The 26,782-nt window shown below is 39.3% G+C and overlaps 1 protein-coding gene across 1 annotated transcript in view; it reads right to left on the reverse strand.

The window, feature by feature from the left end:
* Positions 1-26,782, reverse strand: part of RGS5 (regulator of G protein signaling 5) — a 56,780-nt gene that overhangs the window by 23,289 nt on the left and 6,709 nt on the right. The window contains exon 2 of the mRNA XM_059042421.2: positions 5,024-5,134. Coding sequence (XP_058898404.1) covers positions 5,024-5,134 — 111 coding nt within the window. The remainder of the gene's footprint in view (positions 1-5,023; positions 5,135-26,782) is intronic.

Consider the following 26,782-nt stretch of genomic DNA (forward strand, 5'->3'; position numbering starts at 1 on the left):
TCCTAGGGCTCCCCACTCAGCCCCCGCTCTCACTCTTGTGTTACAATGTGAGCTCTTCATTGTCAAATCAAAACAGAATAACAAGATATTTATTAGAACATTAAGGCCAATGAAGGTGTTTTTCCTAAATTGGAATTTCCTTAGCTCTTAACTTGTTGATCAATTGTTCAGACAACCCAGGAAAATTCCTGCTTCTGGCTTTAAAAAAATAATATCTTAGGGCTTTAATTCTTTAGGTTATCAGTGAGATTGATAAGACAGTTGCTGATTCTCCTTTTCATTTTGCTCTCGAGGCTCAGAGTCAGCCTGACTTTACCTATGTAAGGAGTGCAGAATGGCAGTAGATTTTTTGGCTGAAATGCTGTGACTAATTCCTTCCATTCTCTATTCCTTACTGTGGAGGATGTGCAGATTTTGAGTCTTAATTATACGACTTTCCATAAAGTTTTACGCTTTTACTATTTGAAGGTTAAAACATTCCAATACTGAGAGCAACAAACCTGGTGGAATAATCTGAAGTGGTTTCATTTTCCTGGCTAGAAACATAGGTATCATAGATCAAAAACTCAACACTAATTCCTTGGAATTTTATTTTTAATGAGTGAACTATCTTCTCTCCTCCCATTTTCTTCTGGTTAGTGTAAAGGAACACGGGGAGGAGAAATGACATGAGGAAGGAATTACAAGCATGCCCATATATCTTTCTGCCTCATTTTATTTCTAACAAGAAAAGGAGCTATTTTCTAGAGGTCAATAACTACTTTTGGCTCTTCTATATTACTTCATGCTGAGAAGTTTTCCTATGTATATATTATTTTGTACCAACATTTTTAGCACAGTCTTACAAATCTTAATTTATTCACTACAGTGGGTTCAATGTTGTACATATGACACCCGCCAAGTCTTTATTGTTGACAGAAACAAGACATTAAATAATTGAACAAAAGAAACAGAGCAAAGAGAAGGCTGAATCGCCTTCTGATTTTGTAAATACCCCTCGTAAAATGAAATCACCTTCCTGCCCTCCATTTCCTCTGGCTAATATGGAGGGGCACAGGAAGAAGAAATGGCAAGAGCAGGTGCACCGAACTTAAGCATGTTACCAGATCCAAGCTGTCCCAAATGGTCTTGTTAGAACCAGACTAATGGTCACAATCAGCAGTGCCTCATAGCCAAGATTAAATTCCTGAAAAGGATATGTGCAGAACCCGCTTGGGGGTAATATTAGTCCAAATTGTTTCAAGGACACAGTCAAGCAGAACACATCCTCCACACCTCAAAGCCCAGTATTCTGATTCTCAGCCTAAGAGGTGCCACAGATTCATCCTGTCCTGATTCTCAGAATCTGCCATTAAGTCTGAATTCTTTGAAATGAGATAGATGCAGATCTAAATGACCAATAAGTATCCTGGTTTGCAAGGTCGTAGCTGACCACAGGGAGTGGGCATGGAGCTTCTGTGTGTGGATGTGGAGGGAAAGAGGAACCCAGTTCCAATAAAAGGCAAAGTAAACATTTATAGAGATGATTAACTGTTTTATAATGGCCAGTGTAAATGCCATTTTGTCCAGGAAGTGATGATCTCAGCTGGAAGTGTTCTCTCCCTCTTTACTGTACTCTTACCACATTTACTTCTTGAATCTCCTACAAGGCACTCACTGCCTGGAGGTATAGCTTGTCAGCCATGGAAAACTTTTCCCATTCTACCCTGTCCGACAGTGCGTTCCCTGAAGCATTAATCTACCCAGCAATATGCATATCAGGTTAATGTGTAAATTAATAACGGTTCAGTTTGCTCAGAGTTAGTCTGGTTGATGAAAGCCAAAATAACCCGACACTTAAGAGTACAGAATTTTTAGCCCCATGAACCATGACTACAGCTAAGGAACTCTGGCATTTACTAGCTCTAAACTTGGGAGACTATTTTAACCTCTCTAAGCACAGGTGGTTTTCTTTTTTGTTTTCTTCCTTTTAAAAAATATCTACACAATCCCTGGCACATATTTAAACACTCCTGATAATGTTTTCACGTGCTCTTGCCCTTGACAAGGAAAGTGAAATCCAAGTTATTTATTGGCACTTAAGTGCCTGTTCAGTTCTCCCTTCCTTCCTGCAATGTGTCTGCTCATGTCCAATCTCAAGTTCATGGACATTTATTGAGCCCTCCCCCCAGGGCCAACAGTGACTTGGGCACTATGGATGGGAGTGCAGATAAATACACCTGCCACTTTTTGATGTCTATCCATGGGCCAAACATTGTGCATCCATCTTTAATCCATACAGTAAGGCTCACTCTGCAGTTTACCAGGCCAGAGTGTATGTAGGGCAACAGTTTGTAATGGTTCTCCCCCTTGCACAGGCTAGGGACTGTTTATGTGTGGAGGTCATTCTAGAGTTATAAAGTGGTAAAACAACAGCAACAACAAAAGGTAGTTAAAATTAGTGACATCAACAGAGAGTAAATGAACATCTAGAATATAAACTAAACTATGAAAACATCTACACCAGCTCTTGAGTATTTTGCAATTGATTATATTATGAGCCATGATAATAGTTACTGTAAATTAATTTACATGGTCTTGTAACATGTTTATTTTTCATTATGAGGACCTATAGGAGACCTTTAGGGAATGCTCACATATAGAGGGTGGGCAAAAGTGGGAGCCCTTAGAGAGAGAGAAGGCAGGGGGAGAATTCAAAATTAGAAGTTAAGGTGGAGAGTTTTAAGGTGGCCAACTGGTGAGCAGAGTCAAATGCTGTCTATGAGTCAGGAGTTAGCCCTTGGTGATGATGGTTTCAGTTAGGTAGTAAGGTTTAGACCTAACAAAAGGAGTTAAAGAAGAAATTGAAAGCAGTGACTTTCCATTTCTAGAGTTTTCCAGCATAAGCAAGAGGAAGAGATATGAGTAGAAGGGGTGAGGGACTGGGAGGGTGTTTTTCAGAGTGGAATGTGGTACTTGTTTGTTCTAGTGAAAGAGGGTCCAGAGGGAAAAAGAGCAGTTAAGAATACTAAAATGGTAACAGAAGCTGGCCTTGGGTGGTAGGGATATAGGCAATTTTTTTCTATTGTTTTTAATGGTTCAATTTTTTTTTCCAATGAGAAGAATAAAACTATATTTAAAAAAGAGAAAATGCTTTTTTTAAAAGGGATTGCTTTTTTTGAAAAAGATGAGAGGAGTTAAAAATACCTTCCATCCGGAGAAGGTCTATTTTCTCCTCTGAGATCTATTTTCTTCTCCTTGAGAAGAATGTGGGTAAAAAAATACAGAGAAACTTTAAAGTGAGGAGAAGTGAGATCAACTGAGCTCCTGCAGAACACAGTCTTCTCCTGCTTGTTAAAAAGCATGGAAATTTGCCAAATATGAGTGAAATGGGGTTTAGGAGTTTGGAAGAGGATAGGAAAGCTTTGTAACGGTCACTGTTAAAAATGCAGTAGAGATGCACAAATATTCTCTAGGGATAAGAAAGATTTTTCCAAAACAATTCAAACTTCTGGAAGAAAAAGGGGGCTGGAAGACAAGAGAAGAAAATAATCCAATAAATGACAGCCCCAAGTTATCTTCTAAAACTGCTTCTCTCCAAATCCTTGTTAAGCCAAATAGTTCAAGTGTCTGTGTGGGATATTAAAGCAGAGAATCAAAGCAGGAAATGTAGCACTGTATTTATTTTTTTAAGTTAATTCCAACAGATCAATAACCACCACAATGTTTATTTCCAAATAGACTTTTTGATCTTTTGCTATTATGAAATGTGATTCTTATTCTCTCCCAGTGCCTGGTTCCTGCCACTCCACATTGAATTAACTTCCCTTTTCTAAATGCAGAAAACTCAATTATGCCTCATTTCCAGTTTGGGATCACTTTGAAGTAATAAAAGGAGAGTGGAAACATCCACTTAGATTGATGAAAAAAAATTAAAAGGAATAACCTGTCTCTCTATCCCCCAACGAATCCAGCTATATTAATTTGAAGGTCATTTGGAGAAAAGATTGGCCAGTTTATACAAATATTAAATTTTAAAAGAAATGGAGGTTAAAAGGGATTCCTATATTTTTACCACACTTCTGTGATCTCTTCAAAGCTTTTAGGTAGTAGAGAGAAGGGGTTTGAATACATTTGGCTTTTCTTCTTCTCACTTTCCTTTCTTGATTTTAGTGGTGTCTGTTTTAAAGGGAAGATGGAGTGTATCTGTCTAGTCAATGTTGGGCTGTGTAGCTAACAGAACAATGGTAAACACCGTGAATGCTGTGAGTAGTGTTATTAAGTTAGAGTAATGCCAATGAAATTGTGGGCTATGTTCACTGCCATAACATCATGAATATTCAGAATTATAGCTTCCCTCCATGCCTAAATTGATAGAATATGTTGGTGGGTGGTTAGGGACTGCAGAAGACCTGTCAGGACTATTAATTTATGGACTGGGGAAAAATTGCTTGATGTGCATTAAATAGGAGTATCTGGTCAAGTACTCATTCCTCTACCAGGGAACAGTCCTCTGCTCCTCTTTTAGACATTGAAGGGACAATATCTTGGAAAAGAAATCTTTAGGCTTAATAGTCTGCCTTGAACTTAGCCTCTTCTTGAGGGAAATGTCACTACTTGTATCTCCCTGCTGAGGAAGTAGCCCTCAGGATATTTCCTGAGCAGGTGAGCATCCAGGGATCATAATTAATTGGATCAGGAATGCTCTCCTGACCCAAGGACAGCAAGTGAGCAGGTATTTTTAACCACACTTCTGTGTGATGAGGTGGCTGGTGCCATCTTATAAGATATGGCCTGTTTCTCCAATGATGTCCCAAGATGTGACCTTATCTTCATTTTTTAAGCATCCTGCCAGAAAGCAATATTATGCTCCATACACAAGAGAGTGAAAAAAAGTCCTATTCACAAACCAAGTCTCTGAGTACTCTTATGATCTTCAATGAGTCACAGAAGTGGGGAGTTCTACAGAGGAGGGATGGGGCTATACAGTTGAAGAATAGCCATGCTGTGGAGGAAAAGAGTGGAATCCATAATCATGACTCACTTCTGGGTCTTGGCTGGTTTCTCCGCCTTCTCCGTGTATGGAATGACAAGGTCAACAGCACACTCCGGCTTCTGGAGGAGAATTCCAAACTTGATCTTAATCTCCTTGGCCCTGAAAGAAGAGATGTATGAGGGGAAATGGACAGTATATGAGCATAAAGATCTAAAAAAGGGATTTCATTCTGTGTCAAAGAAACAAAAATGAGCAAAACCCCATTTCACTGCTGTGGCAGAAAGAATACTAATGTAGAAATTGGGACACGTGAGTTCTAGTAACATTTATCAAGCTCTTAACATGTCCCTGGCTAATATGCATTATCTCATTTTAATTTTAATTATTGTTTTATATGTATTCTTTCATGTTATATATGGCAGATACTATAGTAGTCCTATTTTACAGGTGAAGAAACTAATGACAGAGAATTCAAATAACTTACTTAAGGTAACCCAGCCAGTATGTGATGGAAATGGACTTGACCCCAAACTGTCTGACATTAAGTTCACAGGTGGAACTCACTGTATTGCCTACCAGTCTTCTGAGGGCTCTGGTCCCAGCTCTGCCATTAATTAGATATACAACTTTTGAAAAAATAATTATATTTTATTGCCAGACCTCAGTTCCCTCATCTGTAAGATGACAGAGTTAACCTAGATGTTTTTTTCAGCTATTTGAACCTATAAAATTAAATTATTCTGCTTGATGATTACTTCTCTGTAAAATGTTCTTCTTTTATACGGATTTGATTTTTTTCCAACCCCTTGCCCATTGTTTCACAATGGCTATTGTAGTATCTTACACCCAGTAAGCCTTCAATAGATGAGTATTAATTACCAACAGACTGACAGAATCGTATTACTCCTTACTATCTTCAACATTTTAGTGAACAGACATGGTCAGAATTCTGGGCACTTCTCTACCCTGAATGCAACTGTTTTCATGCCCAGTTCAAAACTAATCTCCTAAGTTACCCATCATTTTATCACAAGTCTGAATTCAAAAACACCAAGCAAATCTTAAGCATTAATCCATAAGACAAGCCACTGTATATAGAGAGACCCAAAAATCTGCCCTTTCACTGTCCCCTTGGCATTTCATACATGCTTTTAAGATAGGGTATATCATATTGCATTATGGTTACTGATTTATGTGTCTGTTTTCCAAGCTGGATATAAGAACTTTTTGCAGGTAAGAATTGAGTCTTAAATACCTTTTCAACCCTGTGCATAGCACAAAGCTTGGCAGCATAGTCAATATTCAAAAATATTTGCCAAAGTGAACTAAAAATATCTTGATTTTTGTTCCTCACAAATCTGCTGACATTTATTTTCCAGTCAGTGCTGATCATAACCGAAGCTTTACAGAGCTGTGTCGGGATTAGGATATCATGCTGTTGCCAGATAGAGTTTTGTTACTATAAACACACTTTCCTCATCCATTCACATGGAGACAGTGATAAGAGAATTTAAATAAATAAAATGTGTGACATTAGCAATTATGGATATTAGGGAGAAAAAGTTAAGGACATATACTGTATAACTTTAAAAAAACATAAATATTCAATCATACCGTAGGTTCCTTTAGTATAGTAAATGTTATTTTGAAACTCTGATTTAGAATTAGTAACTTCCACAATGTCTTTTCCTTTTCGTTTCTTCCTGCCTCTGTTCTCTCCCTAGGACACGCTCTCCAGCTTAAGACAACTCAGGTACCACATTACAGCAGATCAAGCTCTGCTGAGCACATTACAACTGAAACAGAATGTTCTGCTGAGGGAGCTTATATAAAACATGAGAATAAGAATAAGTGTACTTTGATTCCAGGCTCTGCAATGTGCTTAAACTATCTAATGTTAAGTTTTTTCATCTAGAAAGTGGGACTGATAAAATAGTACATATTTATACAATTTTTGTGATGATTAAATACATTAATGCATGTGAATCACTTAAAGCAGCAGTTGGCATATAATATTGTTTCTTCCAAGTTAGTTCTAACTGCATAATCATTTTTTTTCCAGCCATGTTCCCTAGCTTTGACTACGAAATTAAAACATTCAGAAATTTCCCACATGTTACTAAGAATTAATACACCCACTGCCTCTGGAGACAAGAACTGCCTATTTTATATTTATCTGAAGGATGAAGAAAACAGTATTTGGGGGGAAAAATGCATGCAATACTTGTGGCTACCCTCTGCTGGCCAGTGTATAGTACTACAGCCAGAAGCAGCAGGTTCATCTTTTCCATCAAGACACGCTATCCCACCCAGAACGTGAAGAACTCCATCCATAATACCTATTCTGCTTGCTCCACGTCCCTCAGTTCCTGCCCATAAAGGGAAGTCGTGAAGCAACTGTTTGAGTTTCACTTGACCCAATAGTTCACTCACAAATATTTAGCCAAAGACTATCTAATGAATGTCTAATGAATGTTTCTCCTGTGCTTGGTATTTTGGTTGGTTCTTTAGGTTTTTGTTTTACATTTTTTTCCCCATCTCAATTTCTGTTTCTTTTTTCTTTTGCTCCATTTGAACCATTTGCTTCTGTAAAAGGCAGAGAGATATTTGTGTTTGATTGCCTAGTGAAAGAGTAAGTTGGACATGAAGAGGTTATTAGAATGAAGGGGTTGAGCATTTTTAAATTTCATTGATTCATACTACTTTACTCCTTGATCATGTTACTGTGTCATCAGTACACAGTAAACAGACAAACACTCACAGGGTTTTGTCTTTGCCTGCAGGGTACTTGTAGCCTATTGAAGTCTCAAGCTTGTGAGCAATCACAAGCAGATATTAAAGAAGAAGATGCCCAGAGAGTAGCATCTCTCTGGACATCCAGGGTCCACAAAGGTGAACAGCAGGGCACTGGGTGAGGACCCCAATGTCCACAAGGGTGAGTCAATGGGGCTTCTCAGAAGAGGCAGGGGTAGAATAGCAGTTAGCCAGGTGGACAAGAAAAGGCTTGGACTTCCGGGTAGGAAGAGGATAATGTGCATATCATTTGAAGGGATGCAAAAGTGGTTCTGCATTGCCTGAGTGTAAAGCGTGACTGGAGAGAGCAGCATGCCATGTTAGATGAAGCCTGTTCACTCTGCCTCCCCTTCCTGATGGAAGGATGGATGATGGAGGACCTCTGCATAGTATGCAGCCTTCAGCAAATTTGGTATGAAAACCAAAAAAAGGTAAAACTATTGAAAGGTGCCTTCAAAGACTGTCTCTACATGAAGAAGTGGCATCCTGTCTTACAAATCTGTTTCAAATTTTTCTCTTGCTAATTCTTTCAGGATGCATTTTCCCATGAAAACTCTGTCTATAAATGGTGGTTAAATTCTCCAAGATATCCCACAAAAGACTTTTAAAACCAGAATGAACCAGAACCCTTGTATAATTTTATCTTTGTCATTATTTAAATTGTCTTTTTGTGGGATAATCTAGAAATTCAACTGCCATTTAAAACATTGCCCATAGGAAATCAGATTTCACTTCCTCAAAGTAGAGAAACATGCCAGAACATCAGATTACTCTTTTCTTCATACTTGCCCTGGAGATGTAAGGGAGAAAGGAAATGCAGTGCTTCAGAAAATACTTCTCTCTATAGTTTAGTATAGGTTCAAACACAGGACGTTAAAATGTTAACGCACATAAGTCGGGAAGACCGTTTGGTTGAATTAGGAGTTTGACAGCATACAGGGAGTGAATAACATTACTGTCGCTCTTATAAAACAGTGAATGTTTAAAAGCTGAAGAGTTGACCAGTGCTGAGATTGAAACTACTTGAAACATTTCACCCTTTCTGTAGGAATAAACTGTGTTACTACATATGTTTTTCTCCTTAAGAGTTCCTGGAATAATATTTCATTGCCCCCTCTCCCCTTCCTCCCCACCATAGGGACATATCCAAATATGGGAATGAAAAAAACAACAACAACAAATAGAAAATCAAGCAAAACAAAAGCTCAAAGCTTCCATTTTATTTTCTCCTTTAAAAATAAGCTTGAATGTATCTGACATTCATTTAATGTCAAAAACAACCCCATCCAGAGAAGCAAACTTTTTAATGTGTTTATGATTTCAACTCAGTCCTTGGCTCTATTGGACCGTCCACCAGGCAGTTTTCCTGGCTACATTACATTAATGCTTATTAATAAGAAACAAGTCTTATCTCTTCTCATCTCACCCCCAACCTTGTTAACCTTTGGTTTTACAAAGAAAACTTGTTTTGAAATAAAATCATTGGAAATGCCTGGGTGAAATTTAAATTAAGGGTTCAGAGGAAGATAATCCTTTCACTAGATGGCTCACATTAGTGATTTCAAACTGAAAAGAGTTTGAATAATTGTAGGGTTGTGCAATTTTAAATCTGTGCCCTGTGTGGGTATGCTTTCAAAAGGCCCTGGGCCACCTCTGTCCTTCTAATAGGTGAATTGAGTGAAAGTTATTACCTTAGGGTGAATAAGTGTGGAAAACAGTACAAGCAATTACTAAAACAAAAACATAGCAGAATTTTTTTAAATACAATTATATTCAAGTAAAATTTATCAGTAACCAGCTATATATAAAGTCCTGTGCTAGGTGTTTCAAGGATTACAAAGATGTTTCTTGCTTCAGAGACACCTGGAACCAAGGGAATGTAGGACACATACGTGTAAACTATATGCTAGATATTTTTCTACTCATTGATAAAAGTGGAGGGGATATATTAATAAAAGAACATAGACCCTAGCCTCAAGGAGTTCAAATGTGATAACATGAAGATAGTGTAATAGGAGACACATGCTTTAACAGCTGTCCCTACTATATTCTCAGAGGTCTCTGTATTTTTCCTTCATGGTCCTTATCAATTTGCATTATGTTTCTGTGTATTTATTTGAGTACTGTCTGTCTTTCCCATTAGAATGTCAGGTCCCCGAAAGCAGGGTCAATATCTGTTTTGTTCACAGCTCCAGTCTCAGCACTTAACCCAGGGCCTGGCACTTAACAGACATGCAATAAATATTCACTATATAAATTGATGAATCAGCAAACGAATGAATTGAATTGCTACGTTATAGTAAAACTGCATTTGGGGGTGGGTGGGTGAAATATTGTGGTGTAGCACAAAATAAGCCATTGAGGACTAAAATGTCTCTGATTTGGTTAACTGCAGAGAGGCAGTGTCACTAAATGATTACAAGGACTCTAACTGAACTCGATTTCTGCCTGTTAGAGAAGTTGGAAATAGATGAATGGGGGCTGAAACGGAGTACGCTCTTCAGTCCCTCACACCAGATAGGACACACTCTGATGAGAAGAGGCAGGGAGGGTAATTAAATCACTCAGTCTGATCAGAATCCTTCATGAGACCAAAATTTATCAGGATTTACTTAAACAAAAGTATTCCTGAAGCACAGACTAGTTCTGAGATTGGACATATGTCGGGAACAGCCAGGAAGGAAGACAGGATGGACAAAAATTGGGAAGTATAGGACAGGGGATTTAGGACACATTTCTGAAAGAGGTGTTCCAACCTGTCCCCTGTTAAGGACAATCCAATTTAAATCCAATCCAATTTAAATCTGTGTTGCAGATGCCCCCTGCTGGACATGGGAAATTGTGAGCATCAGTGAAAAAGTAGATCTGTTCCAGGCTGCTGCCTTCTGAAGAAATACTACAAACCTTGTTTCTACAGGAGCAAAAAGGACATACCTTTTCTTGGCTCCAAAAAATGTGATAAATACCCATTAAAGATAAATAAAAGTTCCTAAAACACTTGTTAGCAACAAGATTCCACAGCTGGAGAGTACTACAGCTGGATCTGAAAAGCAGAGGAAGAAATGAGCTTTCTAAGTTCTTTCAGCCAAGATCTGAGTCACATAGACAGAACCCCAGCAGATGCTGATGGAGAGCAGGGAGCCCAGAGGACTTATGTCCACTGTGCTGGACCCATCTAGAGAGATTCATTTGGTTCAAGAGTGAAAACCTTCCTGTTGACTGCTCATTGAAAACTTGAGATCACTGGAGTTTGTTACTGATAGATGGCTCATGAGACACAGGAGTGATCTTGAAAATCCTTAATAGAATATAAGGAAACATCTGTGGAAAATCAGGTCAATTCTAGAGCTGAAATTCTCAACTCCCCAGGATCCTCCATACATGGCCCCTTAAAATTAAGATTGACTCTCAAGTGCAGGGGGAAGCCCCTTCAGGGTCATTTTTTGGTGGAGAGAGAATGTGTGAGTTTGGCACCTACCATTTTCCTGAATTAACCTACTTCTATTTGACCTAAAGAAAGTCCACCCATTGCTTATGTTTTAGCAGAAAATGAAAAAGTAGTTTACTAACGCAATGTGATACCATGTTAAAGTCTGTATTTTTTAATCTGATACATATTAATATACGATACATTATGGAAAATGACTCTAGGTTAGTTAATATGAAATACTCCTCAGAGGTCCAAATGATAGAAAGATGAAGAAAATGCTAAAGAGTATATGGTATTATTATTATTCATGCATTAGGATATAACTCCAGAAATGACAGCTCTGTTTCCAAACAAAATTGAATCATTCCCTGGTAGAGCTTTAGGTTTTCACTTATATTAACCATGAATTAAATAACAAGCCATGTCAAACTGTAAGAAGGCTGAAAAAATGGAATTGACGGGGACATCCCTGGTGGTGCAGTGGTTAAGAATCCACCTGCCAATGAAGGGGACACAGGTTTGATCCCTGGGCCAGGAAGATCGCACATGTCATGGAGCGACTAAGCCCGTGCGCCACAACTATTGAGCCTGCGAGCCACCACTACTGAGCTTGCATGCCACAACTACTGAAGTCTGCGCACCTAGAGCCCATGCTCCACAACAAGAGAAGCGACCGCAATGAGAAGCCCGCGCACCGCAACGAAGAGTAGCCCCCGCTCGCTGCAACTAGAGAAAACCGCATGAAGCAATGAAGATCCAATGCAGCCAAAAATAAAAATAAATTAATTTTTAAAAATGGAATTGACAATGTCAGTTGTGTCAAATATGTGCATAGGAGTCACTTTTGTCTATTATAACCTTCCAACACAGTATTTTCTAACCTCTTCTTTCAGTAAGTTCTCTTAATGATATCTATTTTCATTATGTTCAAGCTCTTACCTCAACTACCCCAGATTAATTTGTCACCAGGGCCCCTCACAGGCAACCTGCTGTAAAAGACTAGGGATTATATCTACAAGCTTACTGACTTGGTTTCATACGATCACAGATGAGATTGAAAAGACTGGCTTCAATAGCGTCTCCTTTGGCTCACTTATTTTTTCAACAAATTAAAAGTATACTTATTAAATTCTTGCCATGTGCCATAGACTATTACAGGTTTTTAAATCCCCAGTGAAACAAAAAGACAAGATCCTCTCATGGAGTTTATATTTCATTTGGGCAGGACAAACACAAAATAAGGAATCCAAACAATGAAATGAAAAATTTCAGCTGCTTGTAATTGCTACAGTGTGACACTGGGTAAGCATTAGCTTCAACTACTTGCTCTAATCACAGTGGCAGTGAGCAGGCTTGTGAAAAAGACCCCACTCCAGAGGTGGCTGCTGTTAAGTGCCTTAGCTGTCTTTATAGAGAGCAATACCAGTTGCTTTGTCAATTAGCAGAGCATGTTAGAAGTGAGTTTTCACACGTAGGTTTGTTCAATAGGGAATGGGCTCTCTCCAGTCATAATAATGATATTCAAGTCATTTGTACTAGAGACACTATTGTGCAAACTCACACTCACTCCATAGAAAGGTTGTAAGAATGTAAATAGTTCTTCGTTCTTAGAGATGGCACCTGTGGCTTGATCCCTAAGTAATCCTATATCTAGGCCTTGATACAGCGATATCTTGTTGCCTGATACCAGCTACAAAGGTATTAGAATCCAACCTCAGACTATTATTGTCAGAGTGAAATTTTCCTACACGTTATAGTCAGAGCACAAAGAATTATGACTTTATTGAGATTACAGAACCAGTTGTGTAAATATTTTGCACCAACTTGTTAGTAACTATCTGCCTAAGTAAGTATGGAACAATTGGGTTTCATTATATATATGGTGGTCCTGCTTTCATTAGCTGGTAGTGAAGTTGTGGAGAAATAACTAACCATCACCCACCACTAACCATTAATAGCTACAGTTATCTACCAAAAAGAACCTAAGAGTTGGATATGAATAAATTGATTTAGGCTAGTTTTCAATAGAGACTTACAATCTATGGGACCTTATGCAAGCTATATAATGTCTCTTGGCCTCAGTTCCATCATTTGTAAAATGAAGATAACATTAGTACCTGCTGTAAAAAGTTCCCGGGTGGAGTGCATGAGATGATGCATGTAAAAGTTAGCCCAGTGCCTGGCACATAAATAGCATGTCATACATGGTCACCATCATCATCGTTTCTACTTATTTAATACCTATCTTATACCACTTAGTGTTACAGTTTGTAGCAGTTTCCCTTAATTTCTGGCGTATTAATATTTGATTGCATTAAGCTCATTTTCTCTTCATTGGATGAGTGAATTATATGGCTTAAACAGTACTCTCCTGGCGAAAAGCCAGAAGCAATTTCTGGTGACTCTGTATGGGGGAAGATAGCAGGAAAACTACATGTTAAAAGCCAGGAAGGTATTGGGCTGCAAAGCAATGACCAAAAAAGAAAGCGAGGCCCTGACTCACTTAGAAGCAGTGGGGAAAAGTCTATCTTCGCAGCACCTTTGTTTGCTCCCTGTCAGTCAAATGCAGGCTGGATGTAGGCAGGTTAATAGAGCCTGGCCCTACTTGATGATGTATCCTCTTCCTCCATCACCTGGGGGAGAAACACACTCTGCCTCACCACATTCCTGATATTTCCAAGTGTCGAAGACCATGTGAGGTCACTGGACTTTCATTTTAATCACAGGATCCCTGAATCTAGGTGCAAGCACGCCAGCTGTGGGCAAAAGTTCACTCCTCATGGCACACAGGCAGAAAACAGGTGGCTTATAACAACTCTTAAAAGTAATTATAATAACATATAAAATATTAAGGTATTGAGGTGTTAATTCATGTTTTCCTCTACTTAGAGTTTTTCTTCTGATTTTCAAGAAGGTAGCTAGGCATTTGTGCTTTCTTACCTCTGAGGGAGTTGTGTTGTAAGGCTGAAAGCAGGTATTGATTGAAGATGGTATCCCATTTCTGGCCTTTGTTTTCCAAGACCCTAAACTCACTGCGGAGATATGCTGGCTTTGTCCGAAAGAGAAGGATTGCTTTTGATGAGTGGTAAAGGAAGAGGCAGAAAAAACAGGGAAAATAGGGGATCCCTGTGACAAGGTCAGAAGACTGTGGTTTAGGGTTCTCTAACCAACACCCCACTCTCCCTTGTCACACACACCTTTGTGGGACTCCAGGGAGGTGGAAGGATCACAGAGGGGGATAGTTATATGCTGCCCATAATGACACTTTGCCCTTAGCCCCAGAGCTCCCAGCTTCACCCAAGCTGGTACCCAGACCCAAGCAAGAGTTCCTGGAATGACTTTAAGGCACTGTGATGCTTCAAACAAGAAAGATATATATAATGATATATCCATTTAAAAATTGTTCAAAAGCCAGCCACCTCTAAGTGTGAAAAAGCCCTCACAAAAAAACAGGAGGTTCAGGAGAACTTACTAACCGTATGGTGATAAAACCATGGAAATAGTGAACTAAATGTGGCCAACTTTCCATTGCTGAAGAAAATTTATCAAGAAAAGACAAAACCAGCTGTTTTGAATAACAGTTAAGTCGTATGACATCTGGATCTGTCCAGATGATTTCATAAGATACTTCCCAGATCTTGAGTCCATTATTATAGTCACAAGCAGCATGTTGGATTGTGTTCAATCTCTCCCCGACCTTGGCAGAGAAAATGTCCAACTCCTAATTGTGGCAAAACTCCTGTCTCAGGTTATATAACTGGAAGAGTTTGCAAAGCAAGTAGGATACGGGTCAAAGAGGCTGTTCCCAGAGAGAAAGTGAAGTGAAACATTGAGGTATTCCCCAGAGAATGTAGCTGATGCCAAAACTAAACAATTTTTCCTAAAAGGCAATAGACAGTATTGCACAGTGGTTAAGGGCATGCATGTTGAAGCCAAACTGACCAGATTTATCTTACTACATGTGTGACTTTTGGCAAATTTCTAAGCCTCAGTTTTCTCAACTGTAAATTGGAGATGATAATGGTACATACCTCAAAAAAGTTCTTATGATGATGAAATTAGTTATTATATGTGAAGCACTTACATTAATGCCTAGCACATTGACAATGCACTCCATAAATGACAGGGTGTATTATTTACTATTATTATCTTACAGAAAATCCTGTGCCAATGAAGGAACAGTCACACACAAAAAAACGTCTAACATATTATGTAACAGTAGGAAGGAAATTTAGGAAAGAAACAGTAAGCATGGTAACATTTGCCCTTAACTAAACCCTATTTTCAACTCAGTCACTTATTTGCTCAGTGATCTTAAGAAAGTTATTTGAGTTCTCTTGTCTTCAGTGAAAAATAAGAAAAGAGAGAGGAAGGAAAGATGGAAGGATGGAAGGGAGGGAGGGAGGAAGGGAGGGGGAAGGGAGGAAGGAAACAACTTTAGTGAGAAAAGCTCTAATATCTTCTCTAGCTATTATAAACTAAGACTTCAAGATCATCACACTCAACATCTTGAGAATATAAATGAGAAAGCGAGGACCTGAGCTGTGAAATGACTTGTGAATGGTACCATAGATTCCTTTTCTATTCCGTCCTCCTTCCCAACATCCCATGTTTATCTGTAATTACAATATTCTCCTTCCCATAATTTATAAACTCTCTGATTCACATTAAACTGTTTGTCTTCTTCATTCCCAGTAGCCAATCTATCACAAATGTTGTTCTTTCTTCCTAGAAAATTCTTTTAAATGTGCCTTTTCCTCTCCATATCTAAATTTAGCACCTTTCTCTAGGCCTGAATTACTGGGACATCTCACCTTACCATTTCCTTCTTCCTACTTGAATACATCCTGCACTCACTACCAGAGTACAAACACTTTCCTACTTGCTTGTAATGGCTTTCTATTATTTACCATGAAGTTTCTCAAACTTGAATATACCCCAATCACGAGGAGGTCTGGTTAAAACACAGATTTCTCAACCCCATCCCAGAGCTTCTCATTCAAGAGGTCGGAAGCAGGACTGGAGAATTTATATCTCTGGTCCCAGGACCACACTTCTGAGAACTGCTGATCAACTGATTCAGTTTCAAACATCACTTTCTTGCTTCCAAAGTCCTCCACTTCTAAGCTTATTTCCCTTGGTTCCCCATAACTACTTGTATACCTAGTCCCATTGGCTTCTTCCTTAACCTGCCTCCTGACTGCCACCCATATGATAATTAAAACTCTTCTAATGCTCTAGGACCAGAACAATCTCACTTGTATTCCTGAAACCTCTGTAACTGCAAAAGCCTAGAGTGCTTTCTCTTTCCTCTAACATAAGATCACAAAACAGAGGCATATTTAATGGACCTTACAGAGCTTTTAATTTGCCTTACCCTTATTTTAAAAGTAGAAAAATTGAGGTTTGTGTAAATTAAAATATTTTTCAAAGATCTCATACGATGTTATTCTCAGATTTCTAGTAAGTTGCAGAGCAAGGGATAGAATGCTTTCCTTCTGCTAAAGTTATGGACAGCACATTTTCACCCAATTACTCTACTTTCTCGTGAATGCATGCCTAAGAGTTCCATGTGTATGTACTCCCAGTGAGATAACAAGCTCATTGAGGGTGGGTACCATATTTTACTTCTTTGATCTCCCAGAGAATCTAGAAAATAACTTTAAAGTTGCTTTAACTCCTAGGGTGGTATAGAGGATAAAAATACAGTTCTATACTGCTTTTGTTTATATTCCAACTCTTACTTACTAGTGGAGTGACTTTGGGCAAGTTACTTAAATTCTAAGCTTCCAATTGTCTATGTAAAATAGTGACAATATAGTTCCTACCTCACATATATATTATGGAGCTAAATACATTATGGCATTAAAGTGTTTAGAAGAGCAATTAACACAGTAAATATTCCTTAAAAGTTACCTATTATTATTACTGTTCTACTGTATTTGTCCTACTATCCTATCGCAGCATCTTGCACATGGGTATTGGATAACGTTTATTGAATAAATAGAATAGAATAGAACTCAACAAAGATCTTTTTGACTGACATGCGAGATAAGCTCCTTTCAGAAAGTCTCCACCTTGAAGTAATGCAACTAATTCTGAAAGCATAGAGGATATACATTTCTGGACAGCACTCCTACAGAGAGACAAAGAAAGCAAATTTGGAGACCTCTGCTGCTGCCTAGCACAGCTCAGAGTTACATTATAATATCACCAGCCTTTTGCTGCTATTTTAAAATGAAAACAAAAAGTATTGTTTTCCCAAGCACTGGCTACTCCCTACTCAAGGATTCCCGTGGAAATTGAGATAATTCCCATGCTTTTATGGTCTGTCTCTGGCATAGTCATCACTCAGAGTAGGTTATTAGGGGTAAGGAAAGAGACAGTGGAGGAACAAGACAGACAGGGTAGAAGTCTTTTTTTCCCTTTGACCTTAAATTCTCTGTCTTATTCAAAATATTGTTGGCAGGATTTCTGGACTTTCTGTAATTCAGTTTGGAAGCCAGATAATGAACAGTGGGAAACTGGTCTTCAAGTTGAGGAAGACAGAAATTTGTGATTTATTTTGAGCTCCAAAGTTGGAGGGGTCAGAAGGCATTCCCATGAGAGCCTCTCTGAACACTGGTGTGACCCATAGCCTTTGAACATCTCCATCTCATCCTGTTTTAAATTATAAAGAAGGACTTTCTAGAATGAAGTTTCTAGTTGTACATGGACTCTAGTTGTTTTATATCTTATAAAAGCAGGAAATAAAAGTGGTAATAAAGGGTATCAGAAAAGAGGGAAAGAAAGAGGAGTAAAGAAAAATTTACCTAAACCTTAATCAACATGAACACATATTACATCACTTAATAAAACTACAGTTCCCAAAACTTAATGTGTCTGCTGGCAATGAATTTATATAATAGATACAAGTTCATTGCCTTGAATAATGAGAACACTTGGTCAACATTTATCTTTGCCAAATTATTATGTATTGAGCAATATAATGACATAACGATGAGGAATAAGAGGACCGTTACTTGTCTGAAGTACAGAATTATATTTCAAACCATTTCTTCTCTCCCTCCCCTAACATAATATAACAATACCATATTACTCTCAAGATTTCTATTTTCTAGAATTATCTATTTATTGCTTCATAAATTCACTTATCAGACTCTAATAGAGCAACCACTGTCTGTCAGGCACTGTACCAGATAGTATGGGGAGTGCTTTACAAAATTAATAAGAGATTGTTCCAGATCTCAAGTAGTTCCCATTTTATAAAGAAGATATATGTACAGTTGTCACTCAGTATCCTCAGAAGATTGGTTCCAGGACCCCTACTCCCCACGGATATAAAAATCTGCAAATGCTCAAACATTTGATTGTCATATAAAATGGTGTAGTACTTGCATATAATCTACATCCTCCTATGTACTTTAAATCATCTCTAGATTACATATACTACCTAATACAATATGCATGCCATGTAAATAGTTGTAAATACAATGTAAATGCTATCAAAATAGTTGCCAGCACTTAGCAGATCCAAGTTTTGCTTTTTGGAGATTTCCTGATATTTTTTTGCATGCCTTTGATCCCTGGTTGGTTGAATCTGCAGAATCCGCAGGGACGACAGGCCAGCTACATACATAGTTTCATTTGGATGCAGCTATGACAGATAGAATGAGTCCCAGGTTTGAAACTGGCACCCCAGAACTCAGGCATGCGGAGTGTATTGTCTGACCTTGGGCCGGATATTTAACTTATCTGTGCTTCTTTATTGGTAAAATACTAATGTTGATAATATCTACCTTGCAGGGTTAGACTAAGAATTAAATTAGATAATGTCAAATACCTAACCAAAGTTGAATCTGAGGGAAGTTGGTTAAGAAGTGATAAGAAATACAGGGACAATGAAAAAGTTCTGTGAGAGTTCAAGGGATGGATTGTTAGCTTCTCCATGGAGGAGAAAAGAGAAAGCGTCTCAGAAGGGTTGAGATTTGGGGATGTATGATTTGGTTGGAATCCTGTGTGAGCAGGGAGGAGAGGGTATTGGTTGGATCCCAAGGCAGCTGCTCTCTTCCTGTCTTTCTCCCAGCTCCCCAGGGATCCTTCCAAAAGTTTAATATGGAAGTCCCCATCTTCCTAATATGTTTTCTAAAAATTCCAAAGACACTTTCAAGGTCCATGCATATGTCACAGGTCAATGCATATGTCATTGCATTCCATGCAATGCTGGAAACTTCTCTCCAGCATTCTTATAGCATTCCCTCATTTTTCTCCCAATGAGCAATGAATTCTGACCTGTGGCACTCACACATCAAGGCCTGGTGAACAGGGATTTTTCCAATTGTGTGGTTATTGGGATAGGAGTTACTAAGTTAGAAGTCTGGGTTCTGGGTGGGGACAGGGTCCAGGAACCAAGCAGATGGTCACCTAGCTACTGTGCTGCAAGAAAGATGCAAAGCAGCTGTCTTTGAACTGAGCTCTCTCCTCTAGATCGAACACATAGCAATCTTAGAACAATGCAAATGTAATTTTATGTATTGCAGATGCAAATCACAGCTGATAGGAGACCATCAGCTATAAAATGCAACAAGAGAAAAAAGACCTGAGAATTTGCGGAAGCAGGCCCAGAGAGCGTGCTAGGGACGTCCCACAGAAAAAAGAAGGAAAGAACAATGCCTTCTATAGGGAAAGTATCTAGTTAACCCTTTGAGATGTAGCCTGCACCTGAGAAATTTTCAATTAAGATGACAGAATGGTCTGCAGAGCATAGAAACAGGCATAGAAGGAGAAGGAGGAGCGAGTCACATGACAGAAGTTACATTCTCATGTCTCCCTTGGTGGTAGGCTAAATATTAACTCCCCAAGACGTCCACATCCTAATCCCTGGGACATGTGGATATGTTGCCTTATGTGACAAAAGGAATTTTGCAGATGTGATAAAGTTAGGGATCTTTAGGTGGAGAGATTATCCTGGATTATCTGGGTGGGCCCAATGTAATCACAAGGGTCCTTGTAAGGGGAAGGCAAGAGGGTCAGAGTCTGAAAGCAATGTGTCAATGGAAGCAGAGTGAGAGATATTGGAAGCTGCTACACCTCCGGCTTTGAAGATCAAGGATGGCCATGAGCCAAGGAATGTAGCCATCTTCCAGATGTTAGACAAAGCAAGAAAATGACTTCTTCCGTATACCTGCCAGAAGGAATGCAGCCCTAGGACTCAATTTAGACTTCTACTCTCCAGAACTATATGAGAATAAATTCACATTGTTTTAAGCTACTAAGCTTTTGGCAGTTGTTACAGTAGCAATAGGAACCAAATATATCCTCTTTTAGCTTCTGTTTTTCAGACTTGATTCACTACAGAAAATAGACTTAAAGCAGTCAGACTGCTTTCTCATCCCCATTCTACTTTTTTTATTTTCAGTTAACAGCTAATCTCAATTCTTTTCACCTTTACTGAATGGTCTATATTTCAACATTTAGTTTTTTGAATTCCTCCCTAGATCAGCTATTCTTTTCTAATCTTTCTCCTTCTCTCCTAGCCCCAGGAGCTCAAACCAGACACAGCATTCTATAGGCTTCAGTTTCATGGCATAGCTAGCTAAGAGTTATTCCCTAGAGTCTTGCATTTGGCAGTTATAGTTGGGTTTGTTTTTTTTTTTAATCAAATTAATTTAGTAACTATAAAAGTATCAGGAAAGTCAGGATAAGATGTTCTGACTTGACATTATCTAAGAATTCCTAAAGGAGAAGACCTGAGTTCAGAGGAAAAAGCTCATTACCTACTCCTAAAAAGAATATCCCCTCCAGGGCTTCCCTGGTGGCGCAGTGGTTGAGAGTCCGCTTGCCGATGCAGGGGACGCGGGTTCGTGCCCTGGTCCGGGAAGATCCCACATGCCACGGAGCGGATGGGCCTGTGAGCCATGGCCGCTGAGCCTGCGCGTCCGGAGCCTGTGCTCCGCAACGGAAGAGGCCACAGCAGTGAAAGGCCCGCGTACCTCAAAAAAAAAAAAAAAAAAAAAAAAAGAATATCCCCTCCAGGCTACCAAATTCTGTCGATAGTCCATTTATTCTATCAACACCCAGGCTCGGAGGGGTTATCTGTAATCCCCCTTCTCTCCTGTTTCCTGTCATCTATTTGTCTCATTTGCTTTCTAATGTTCCATGCAATGGGCCCTTCCATTTGAGTCCCACTTCCATATGTCCTGTTTAGCTCTGTAAGGAAATGAAGGTAGTTTGGGATGCTTTCCAGTTCCCTGCTCTGGCCCCATTCTGAGACATGGCTGCAAGGGTATCCCAACATGAAAATAACTAAGAAACATCACACACTTAGAAAAAGTACATGTTCCCCAGCTAACTAAATGGTTTACTCAACCCATGTAATGTATAACCCTATTTAGTGTTTATAACAACCCTGAGGGAGGTATAAATGTTATTCCCATCTTGCAGATTGGAAAACTGAGTCACAGAGAAATTAGGTGATTTGCCCAAAAATCATCCAGTAAATGACAGTGGTAGGAGTCACACCCAATCTCACTTCAGCTCCTGAGCTCTTAATTACTATGCAACACCTCTCTCATGTGTTCAGATGTTGTAATTGGCAGTTATAGGCATCTGGTAAATAGAAATTTTGTTCAAAATCATTTTTTTCTTAAAGACTACTGTTTGTTTCCTAATCAAAACCTTTTGAAAGATGGTGTCTATGGAAGAATAAATATCTTAAAAGTGAAGACACACAAAATTCATAAATTAAAGTTCATCAGATAAAATAAAATGAAGGTGATAAGGAAATCCAGAGACCTTGAATTATCTCCAACTCTAACCAGCTATGTGGTCTTGGACAAGTCACCAAACAGTTTGGACATGTTTTCTCATCTATAAGAGAAGGAATTTGTCTGTGACATTGATACTGTTCTCATTCTGTGATTCTAAGCTGGTCACCTTAGAGAAGAGGAAAAAAAAATCACATCCCATCTCAAGGGCCAGAATCTATGATTTCAAGTCACTAGACCTTTATTGTGTGTATGCGTGTGATCAAAATTTTGCTAGGTACTCAATTCTACACTGTCACAATTGTCAGTTGTCTTTGCTAATCTTGTCTTTTTCATGCTCTTAAACTGGTATCCATTTAATAAAATATTAAAATAAGTAGCTAATGAGAGTTACGTATTCCGTTCCCTCAGCTGCAGTCCAGCCATCTGCATTCACATTTCAGCATAATTGCAAACATCAAGGCCCTGTCTGAACCAGGAAGGGAGACAAAGGTTAAGTTATTCTTAGAGGATCTGGAAGATAAATGTTAGAGGGCAATTAAAAAAAATTTAAAGACTTTTTGAACTATCAAATTACAATTTTGAGAAAATCTCAACTTACAGAAAGATTTTTTCTTCACTCTTGCCTGCTAAAGGAAAAGCATAAAATTCAACCTGTAAAGGGAGGAAAAAAATCCGCATTGATCTGCATTCATCTATATGAAAAAAAAATTGCTTCCTCCTAGCCAGCTCAGACACTTTCAAGCTGTCTGTGTGAATCTCTGATTTCAACAAACAGTCCATCTTTTTTCCAAGTCATAAAAAGCATCATGTGCACGTGCATGCATGTGTGTGTGTTCAAGTGACATACTGTTTTGGACTTGGGGGATTCAGAAACAAAGTCCAATACTCTGAAGGCTTGTTATCCAGAAATCACCAGACCTTAGATAGTGGGCTCTCCTGGGAAAGTCTTCAGTGTGACCTGCACTGTTGACCTTATCCTAAAGTGCATAGGTCATTCAGTCCCATGTTCCTGTTGACCCAGGTATCTCTTGTAAACTATTACTTAAAATGTTACCAAAATACAACAAACTACTTTGTTAATGAGACATCTTGATTCTTTCTAAACTTCCTGAATCCCCACAGACAAGTGCCTCATCAAGAAACAGGTGATTTGCACAAAAAAATGTCAAAAAGTAGTAGCTTGACAATAACAGCTCCACACACTTCAGTAACAATAATGAGCACTTACACAGAAGAGCACTTCACATGTTTTTCAAGTATTTTACTTCATGTTTCATATCTTCCTCAGACTCTAATATGATAGTTCCCACAACTTTCTAGAATGTAAAATTTAGGGATCTGAGTGATATTTTGCCCAGATAGGTTAGGAATTGTTTTGAGAAGTGTCCGGAGAAGCAGTTGGAAAAGAGAAAGGAAAGCAAATAGAATATAGAATAATGGTCTTAGCCTTATTTGCTATTTATGAAGTCAGCTGATTATCAAGTATCTACTGTTCGAAGACTACTTAGCTGAATCTTTTCAACCCTGAAATATTTCCTTTTTGAAGGGGAAAAAAATTTCAAGGCAAGGTATTTTATCTCAGCATGGCAACTGAATAGAATGCTTTGCAAGGAAATAACTTGTCTGGACTTTCCAGGAGAACGATGGTCAGGATGAGTAAGCTCGAAGTCACATGTGCATTAGTTGTGTTGCTGGTGCATATATCCTATGATTAGGCTGGCCACATCTACAGATTTTCTAAGAAAGACCCAATTTCTAATGCCTGGTCTAGAGGTAAGCTATATGTCCTCATTCTAGTCGGAAATTGCAGTCACTGTGCATATATATGTCTGACATGGATTCATGTAGTCAAAGTCAGTCTTCATGCCACTTGAAGAATTGTCTATACTCCAGTATCTACTCAACTGGTAGATGAAAATTGGTTAATTATGTAAAAGCCTAGAAACCTCAATTCAACCTTCTTATTCCAGCCTCAAGGGTGGAAACTCTTTCACTGTTAAGTTGATGGATGAGTCTCCTTCTGGGAAGCATTCAGAAGAGCATGAGTGGACCACAGTTTCCGCTGACTGAAGAAACACATGACCTAGTGTGAAAGCAGTCAAGGCGGGCACTGCACACCCAAGGTGAGGCATGTCTGTGTCCTTATTTCACTTTTCCTCCCTGCCCTCAAGGAAGTTATACTCTTGAGATAAGAGAGAACTAAATTAACTGTAAACAAAATACAGTGACCCTTGAACAACAAGGGTTTGACCGGCACAGGTCCACTTCTATGTGGATTTTTTCAGTAGTAAATACTATAGTACTACACCATTGAGCAGATGCAGAACCATGGATATGAAGGAGCCAGTGGATTTTCCATTCCAAGGAGGGTTGGCCACCTAATGCCCCGAGTTGTCCAAGGATCAACTGTACAAGAATCATAGACTGTTATAATCCATGATCTTTGAACCTAATTCACCCTTGAATTTTACAAGAAAATGAAACCATCTGTTCCTTTCATGGAATTTACCAAAATAAAAAGAGTCACCTTCCACTACTTATAAATATATGTTTTTCACAAACTGGGAGTTTATTCTGAATTTGATACAAGTATTTTTAAGACATATAAGGTACTGAATTTAGTCCATTGAGATCCTAAGTGACTGGAAGAATATTTCACACTTTTAATCACTGCTTTCAAGGTACATCCAGAAGTTAGTTTCTGGGCCTTCCTGTAGGACTTGGGAAGAGCTGGAAAATTAAAATAAAATACAATCTTTCTTCAGAGTACACGGTGTCCAAATCAAGAACAATGAAGTAGTGGAGCTAGAAGGAGTGAAGAGGATCATATAATTGATTTCTTACCTTTTACAAATACAGTAATGAGGCCTGGGGAGGGAACTGACTCATGACTCACCCTCTGCTATTTAGTAGAAGCCAAGTTTACAGCTCAGGACCTTGGATTCCCCACCCAGCACCTTTTCCACATGTTACATAGCCTTTTATACTTAAATCTAAAAATTCTGTGTTCTACAAATAAGTTGCAAGGAAAAAAGAGATAAAAGACCAGAAGCCCATTGGTTAGGAAAGATATAAGAGGCTCTGGACCAATCTCAGTGTGTGACCCTGGGGTTTATGTGGTGGTGGTGCCTGGGTGGTGACTTGGGGTTACTCTTTCAGTTTGAAAAGAGTAGGGTGATTGCATGTGAATCAATTCAAAAGTGCCTCAGGAAAGAAGGCTTAGTTTCCTCACTGTTGTGAAGTAAAAAAGCAGAAAAAGGATCTGTGCCCCAGCGGCTTCCAGCTCCAGGCATGGTGTGCGCTGCACACAGTAGGATCTTAGTAAACATGATTTGATGTAGAGGAGCCAGTGGTTCTGCAGTCACTTAAGGGATGTGAAAGGGGGGTGAAAGGGCACTGGAGACAAACCCCTCAGGTCATCTTGTTTATGAACCGTGGATGCCTCACCACTCTCTACCAAGCAGCTCCAAATTAAGATGGCTAAAGTGCCCCCACCAGATAGAAGGCACGGGTCTCTCAGTCTCTCTGGGACCTTAAAGTGCCTTTGCAATAAGTGCTTTTCCATAACTAAAGCCCAATTAATTGTAGAAAGAACACTAGATTAGTGACTAGTGCTTATCAGTCTAATAATAAAATTTAACAGTAGTCCAAAAAAAATGTGTGACCCTCATTTGAACCCTGAATGGTCAAACTATCCAACTGCAAAAAGATCATTGAGGATATTTGGATGCTTACTGAATATTTAAGGATATTAAAGAATTGTTAATCTTTCAGTATAATCATGGTTTTTAATGTCTTTTAATGTTTTGTAAAGAGCTTTTAAACAGGATACTTGCTGAAAGAATTACAGGCAAAGTCATAAAAATACTGTATTATTATACAAACTCATCATTATTATATTTTTAATGAGGCTATGATGAGGAAGGAGGAAAAGAAATAAGCTTTATCAAAAGCCGTGGCACAGGGTTTCCGCCGCCTCTCCCCCCACCTCTGCTGCCTCAGAACCTGCCGCCGCCGCAGCTGCTGCCACTGCCTCCTTCTCCAGCACCTCCGCCACCTCCACATGACCCAGGCCCTCTGTCCTTGAGAGGAAGCCGTATTTGGTCTCCCTCACGGGCCAGGGGCACAGACATGGCAGACAGCAGGCGAGGTGGAGGCACTGGCATGGTGGGCAGCAGCCCCATCCACCTGGCCTCACTGCTTCCCGGAGACCCGCAGCTCATAGCGCTCATCCTGGAGCAGCTCAAGACCCAGGGCCTGACTGACAGCTTTCGCAGGGACTGCCTGGCCGACGGGGACACCAAGCCAGCTTACCAAAACCTGAGGCAGAATGTGGATAATTTTGTGTCAACACATCTGGAGAAGCAGGAATGGAATCCTACGATGAACAAAAACCAATTGAGAAATGGTCTGAGGCAGAGTGTGGTATAGTCAGGGATGTTAGAAGCTGGAGTGGACAGAATTATTTACCAGGTGGTGGATCCCAAGGTAAACCACATCTTCAGGCCACAGACATGAGCAATTCATGAGTTCCTGGTAGCCCAGAAAATAGAAGCTGTGCCAGCACCCCCTCCAGAGCCTGAAAGCCAAGAGCCTCCAGCTCCATCCCAGGATGCTTCCTAAGAACAGGCCTGACACGTTTCGGAAGCTCCATTGAATGAATTGTGAAGAACTGGATTCAGTTACATAAGAGTACAACTTTAGAATGAAGACAGGCCAAGGTCATCACTGACTTCAAGATGCAACGTTGACTGTGAGGCGGTGTCCAGATAAAATAGAGAGCAAGTGGGCCAGTAGGAAAGTTGACCATGTGGG

This window comes from Kogia breviceps, chromosome 1, assembly GCF_026419965.1.
Source record: "Kogia breviceps isolate mKogBre1 chromosome 1, mKogBre1 haplotype 1, whole genome shotgun sequence".
NCBI classification, from domain to species: Eukaryota; Metazoa; Chordata; class Mammalia; order Artiodactyla; family Physeteridae; genus Kogia; species Kogia breviceps.